The sequence below is a fragment of the Adiantum capillus-veneris genome, unplaced genomic scaffold (genome assembly GCF_014529385.1).
Source record: "Adiantum capillus-veneris isolate H3 unplaced genomic scaffold, ASM1452938v2 Hic_scaffold_325, whole genome shotgun sequence".
NCBI lineage: Eukaryota > Viridiplantae > Streptophyta > Polypodiopsida > Polypodiales > Pteridaceae > Adiantum > Adiantum capillus-veneris.
In genome coordinates this window covers 234,435-241,105 of record NW_028221436.1, presented here as the reverse complement: position 1 = coordinate 241,105, position 6,671 = coordinate 234,435, and the positions used below count along the sequence as shown (strand labels likewise).

The 6,671-nt window shown below is 40.0% G+C and overlaps 1 protein-coding gene across 1 annotated transcript; it reads right to left on the bottom strand.

Annotated features, from left to right (window-relative positions):
- Positions 1-5,347: 5,347 nt before the first annotated feature.
- On the bottom strand, positions 5,348-5,812 carry LOC147417048 (uncharacterized). Its single transcript, XM_086507836.1, has one exon. The coding sequence runs from the start codon at positions 5,810-5,812 to the stop codon at positions 5,579-5,581; it is 234 nt and encodes a 77-aa protein (XP_086363962.1). The 3' UTR covers positions 5,348-5,578.
- Between the last annotated feature and the right edge of the window lie 859 nt (positions 5,813-6,671).

Here is a 6,671-nt window from a genome sequence, read left to right as displayed (position 1 = left end):
GCTCACAATCTTTGTAAGCATTGAGCTAAGGATTTTGTTTGTATGCTTTGCTTGGTCATTAGCTTGAGGATGATATGGAGCGAATTTGTTATTGATAACCATAAACTCATTTAGAAAAAATTTATCACCTCACCGATGAGATGATTTTTCCCTTGAAGGTGGGTTCTCTTTTCTCTCATGGCGCAAGATGGAGCAGTCTTACCACTTGAAGAGGGATAGGACAAGGTCCACTGCACGGGCAAGCCATGGGACCAACAAGGCCACCCAGTTGGTGTGCTATCAAGGGAAAATGGACAAACCATGAGACAAATGATTGTTATTACCAAGCAAAGTATGACAAGAACATTCAATACATGCCAATGAGGTTGCAAGGACAACCTACGTATAGGTATCCACCTAGCATAGACCAAAAGCAAAAGCCACCCGTGTCAATGAAGAGACCACGACCTATCCTAGGTCATCAACCACCACGACCAGGAATAATGAAATACAAGTCAATTATATGCATCCTTAAGAACAAGTGCAAGATCAAGCCATAGTACCATTTATGCTAGTTCATCTACCATGTTAGTAGAGGGGGATTGGTATAACTTCCATGGTTGAACCAGTTTATCAAGCACCTCTAGAAGTAGCACCTATATACTTCATTTCCAATCAAGAGACTAGGCCACCCATGCTAAAACCAATGCCTAAATTGAGAATGGGATATTGTCATAATTGTGGATCAGTGAAAAAATGATTGCCCATAACGTGATAAAAATTCCAATCCAATTGAGGCTTATTGCATGCAATGTGGCAGTCCAAAAGGGAGAATTGTCCTATAAACCTAGTAAACAAAGAAAAATGGTTATAAAATAGTCAATGTCTTGCCAGTTACCTCCTCTAATAGTGAACCAACATATCCAATTAAAGTTTTTACGAGGTCACAAGCCAAAAAGCATAAACAAAGTAGTGTGAATGAGACGGAGAGTAGTAAAAGATTCTCTGAGGATTTCAAGATAAGGAGATGTCAACACTATGAACTTAGGAAAGAGAAACAAAGAAGGTAAATTGAGAAAAAAATCTCAAAGGTTGTTTCAAGAAAGAGCAAAGTCAATTTTGATAGAGTTCAAAGAACCCAAAACCAAAACTAGGTGGTTCAATACTTGTGGATAAAACTATAAACCCATCAACATAGTCTTGGAAGCCTTTTACAAAGAATTAAAAGTGGGTCAAATCATAGAAACCGAATGGAATAATTATCCAACCCCTGATAGCAGCAAAATGGGAAGCTTATCAGAATCTAATGAGAATAACACAAAGGATGCTTGAGGCACAAAAATTAAAAGTTGAAATCATTGGAAATCCTACAAAGGATGAAACAAAATCACGACCAACTAAGATGAAAGATACTAAAGAATTGAGGAAGGATTTAGTTGGAAAAGGAGAACATGAAATCATAGTACCCAACACTGAAGATGCGCTAGAGGGAATCCCCTTAGTGGAGGAAGATTGCCATGAAACACGTATGGAAGAAAGTGAGAGAGTTTGACGATGGAAACCTGACCTTGAAATTAGCCCGAATTGAAGAAGTGTGTCTAGACCATCCACTTATGGAGCTGGACGAGACTGAACACTCAAAAATCTATTGTCATACCTAAGTGAAAACAAAGAACAATCTTTGGTGTGCAAGTCACAAAATTAAGTGAAACAAACCGTAGAAGTGGAAAACCATTAGTCAATAATGTCAACACACATCCAGTGTACCATTACAGAGGGAGAACTATTGAAGATCAGACCATGTCTATGGGAAGATCCGCATGACACATTGAAAAAAGTAGGAATCATTGGGTTAACAAAACAAAAGTCAAAGCATGCAACAAGAAGAATCTTGAGATAAACTTCTCAAACATGTTCCAATGAACAGGGTAAGAGATTATTATTGTGAAGGAAATGAACGGAATACAAACACTTTCTGTGGAGTATAACAGAGTCAAAACCTTGGCAGTACTTGACAGTGGGGCTGGCATTGCCATAGTCACCAAAGGAGAATGGGAAGCCTGGCTAGGGGTAGACTAGCAATAAGGCAATCAAGAATGAAACTATAATTGGCAGATGGTCACATTGACCAACCAATGGGAGTATTGAAAAATGTGATAGTCTGCTATTATGGAATGGACTACCAATATACTTTTTCCATTGTAGGTTTTGATATAAAGCAGATTCAATTACTAGGATTGGAGAAATGAATACCTTAATCTCAAACAAGTAGGGCCAATTACAAGGGTGAACTTGAAAGATCATTCTTAGAAGGATATCCTAAAAACACCCATCCAAGAATTTAATTCTAAAACCTCAACTGAAACTAAACTATTATCATGGTTAAACAAAGACGCTCTTATTTGGATGTGTGGAGCTTTAGAAAATGGTATTTTAAAGCGAGAGGATTGTATCTTGGATCGAGATATGAATGATGTAAACTTGCACCTTTCCTTGAACATCTTTTTGATCCATTTGAGTGTATTCAAATATTGGCAACCATGAATGTTGTGTCAATGAGTCCACACCCGCCTTAATTTGTGATGAAGAGGGCTACAACATTATTCCTATCCAAATGGTAACCATGGTTGATCTTGACGATGAGCAAGTTTTCTTTGACTATTACTATGAGGTTATGAATGAATTGGAAGAGAAAACTCTTACAACAAAAATCCAACGTAAAAAAAGAGCACATAAGAGTGATGCTACTGCTACAAGGAGGATAGAAAAAATACCTTGATTTTTTCAATCAATGTTGTAGACCAAAAGAGAGGTATAGAAAGAAACGCGATACCAAATTGCTTAGAAAAAATTTAGTATTAGAGATCAAAGGAAAAACATATTTTTTGATGATGGTTAATGCTGATGGTTGTATTAAGAACAAGATGACAAGCAGATACCCATCTTATAGAAAGAGAGACTTGAGACAACAGATTGAAACAAAACAAAAAACCAAAAGACAGACAAACTAGAGAAGAGGGAATCCACCTGACCGAAACGGATAAAAAATTTAAATATCAAGAATTGAAATAGAAAAGGTAAATATCAAGAATTGAAATAGAGCTTGAAAGAGGTATGGACCACCGAAATGGTGTTCAAAAGCGACAAAGGTAGTGAGGCTATGCATGTTCCATCACACTATAGTATAGAAGAATCATAGTATAACAACCCATGAGACATCCTAACGAGCCAAAAAAAAAATATGAAGGACCAAAGAATGCCAAGAAGATTGAAAATTAGCAGAATTTGGGGAGAGGAACCAAAACCTACATATATTGCTACTAACTTGTCTCAAGAAGAAGAAGAATTTCCCATACTTTAAAGAAACATAGGGATGTCTTTGCATGGTCATACAAAGATCTCAAGGGGGTGGATCATGACATTTTTCAGCATACAATACCCATGAGAGATGATGCCAAGCCAAGTAGACAAAGACTCTACACATATAATGAGACCTTTACTAAAAATGTTCAAGAGGAGATTGAAACGCTCAAGGAAGCAGAATTCATCCATGCGATTGAACACACAAATTTGAAATCTTCAATTGTGGTAGTATCTAAGAAAAATAAAAATCTAAGGGTATGTGTCAACCTCAAAAAGGTGATGCATCAACCATTAAAGGCTACTATCCTCTTTGTATCACCGATCACGTCCTAAAAAGAGTGATTGGAAAGGAATCCTACAGGCTTTTAGATGGATTCTTAGGCTATAACCAACTAGCCTTGATATAAAAAATTAGCATAAAGCAGCTTCTGCCACGGAGTGGAAAATATTCACATATGGAATCATGCCTTAAATTGTGTTAGCAAATTCTCCAACAATATTTCAAAGGCTCATGAGCCATGATTTCAAGGAGTATCTACCGGACTTCTTAGAAGTTTACATGGACAACCTATGCATACACTCATCCACCAAACAAGCGGACCACTTTGTGATGGGAATGGGATCGTGCTAGCTAGGGTGGATGTAAGAGAAAAATTGTGCACACAAGTGAGAGTATGTTGACTAGATTATCACTCAAGCGAATTAGGTTCCAAGCTCAATTAACTTGGACTCATAAAAGCGATCTTGAGTATTTTCTAAGCCATCACAAGCTCACCATAAACAAGGGAGATGTAATGCAAAATGGAATTGGTTTATTCATCCCTGAAATGAACTTTAAGTAGCTCTACAGCCTTGCACCACTGCATGTGGGATAGTTCCACATTTTCTCTCCTTGACTCATACTCTAGTACTCTAGTACAAAGCTCACACTTTACAATCCTCCCCTTGAGGTGTGGACTAGGAAGAATACATGAAAGATTCTTTATCCACTAAGGACGACACATGGTATCAACTAAGGATGTCAATACAAGAGGAATCCTCCTCTTAAAATTTGGGCTACAACTTGACGAAGAAAGACAACACTCCAATCCAGGAGCATAGGCAACATAACACTCCAATCCAGGAGCAAAAACAGTGCTCTAATCCAAGAGCAAAATCCTGACCAATGTCCGCTTCACCCTAATCCAAGAGTACCTTGTCTTCTTCAAAGATTTGTCTTCAACTGCTTCATGATCTTTGTCTTTGCATCCTCCCCTCGAACAAGTGTTTCTTTTTCCCTTTTGTTGTGCAGTCAGACTTTATTAAAAAAACAAGTGCAATGCAAAATACTGATGTAAAAGAACTGCTAATGCGGATGCTAATGATGATTTTGTCAGTTTTCCTTCCCCTCCAAGTGAATTTTGAAATTTCCACATGGTGCCTTGGAGCAGTCTTTGTACTTGGAGACTCTCCAAGGCTAGTGTCTGGACTCCGTACACTAGCACAATGACATTATCCTCCTTAACAATAGATGTAGTGACATACATTGCAAAAATTGTGCTTGGCTGCAAAATTTTTAATTTTAATGTGTTCTTTAAAATTTCCCTTCAATGTGAAGTACCTCTTCATGTAAGTGAAGTCACCCTTCACACAGATGATGGAAAAACTTGGTCTTTCTTTGAATTTTTTCTCGATGATTTGGCTTGGGGTTCTGCTTTGAATGGCATTGATGAATCTTGAATGTTGCTCTCTTGTAGCTTGGTGGGAGCATTCCTTAGAGAAGGGCTCAAATCCTAGGGCCCAATCACCCCGTGGGAAGGGAGGCTAATGGCAAGAGGAATGGCCTTTTGATGCTTAGGTGTGCTCCCTCTTTGAAGCCTTGTTGGCTTTGGTCTGCTTATAGTTCAAAATTGAAGCCTTAATGTTGAAGTTCTTCTTTGAAGGTGATCTCTTTGCTTGAAGTTCTTTTGAATGCTCGTAAGAAAGCCCTTCTCTTTAGTGCCTTTGCATGGTATGACACTCCCCCTATGGAGGGCTTGATGATATGCCTTGGTAGCCTCGGGCTCTCTGCAGGCGGGAAAACCCCCTGTAGAGGGTGGCTCCGGGCCGTGTGATCGAGGGCTATGCAAGTCGGGCAAAGCGCGGGAGTACTCCCCTTGGTAAGGGGTTGGGAGCTTGGGCTTTCAGCAGAATGCGGGAAGAGGGGCCCTGTATGGGCAGACCCAAAATTGATTAAAAAGCAATTGAGCGTGGGGTTTTACCTCCGCCACCAGTCGAGGTCGATCACGACAGGGGGGTCGATCGGAGGAGGAGCAGGTTTGTAAGGCAGGACGTCAGGCCGCCGATGGAGTTCGTCAGTCGGCGAGGTTTTACCTCCCTCACCAGTCAGGGCCGGTCCACGGACAGGGAGCGGGTCAATCAGAGGAGGAGCAGGTTCGTAAGGCAGGACGTCAGGCAGCCGATGGAGTTCGTCAGGTGTAATCTGTTGCATCTGTTCGCGAACCCGCCTAGGCAGATTTCAATTTAGTCTAGAGGGATTGCCTATGTCCTCCCAATGGGCGTCCAATTTGGGTTGCTTTTTTTTTTGTGGCCCCTCAAAAGGGGTTGCCTCTCATTAATAGGGAATTCTTCACGCGGTTTTGACAAGCTGAGAATACATGCACCCCTTCACATATAAGTGCAACACACACCTAATAATAGCAACAAGATTAGAGACCACTAATGTAGCTCTAAGCAAAGAGTTTAGAGGCTCGATATGAGGCTGCAAGCACAAAGATTTTGAGAGCTTATTGGAGGGGTCAAATGAAATGCAATTGAAGCATGCAAGAGCTCTATGGAAAGTTTGTGTGAATTACTTTGCGCACACACAAATTGCACAGGGCAATGATGCTTGCAATGAGAGAAATTATGGAAAGAGCTCTATGGAAAGTTTGTGTGAATTACTTTGCGCACACACAAATTGCACACGGCAATGATGCTTGCAATGAGAGAAATTATGTCGTAAAGAAAGCTAAAAAATGAACACAAAAGGATGTATACTAATTGAAAAATTGCACACATGACCAATGTTAAATGCAAGTTCCCCTCACCTAATCGCCAAAGGGTAGTGGAGCATGCTCTTGCACAAGTGGTGATTAGGGATTGGGATTATTAAGCTAATGCAAATAGAGATTAGAGAATGTTAATCAAAAAATGCTAATCACTAACACGCAAAAGCATAACAACAATCCTAGCTAGCACACCGTAGCTCTGATACCACGTGATGGGAATGGGATCGTGCTAGCTAGGGTGGATGAAAGAGAAACATCATGCACACAAGTGAGAGTGTGTTGGCTAGATTATCACTCAAG

Excerpts from the sequence above, each read along its gene's own strand:
- LOC147417048 (XM_086507836.1), bottom strand. The coding sequence starts at position 5,812 with ATGCAACAGATTACACCTGACGAACTCCATCGGCTGCCTGACGTCCTG.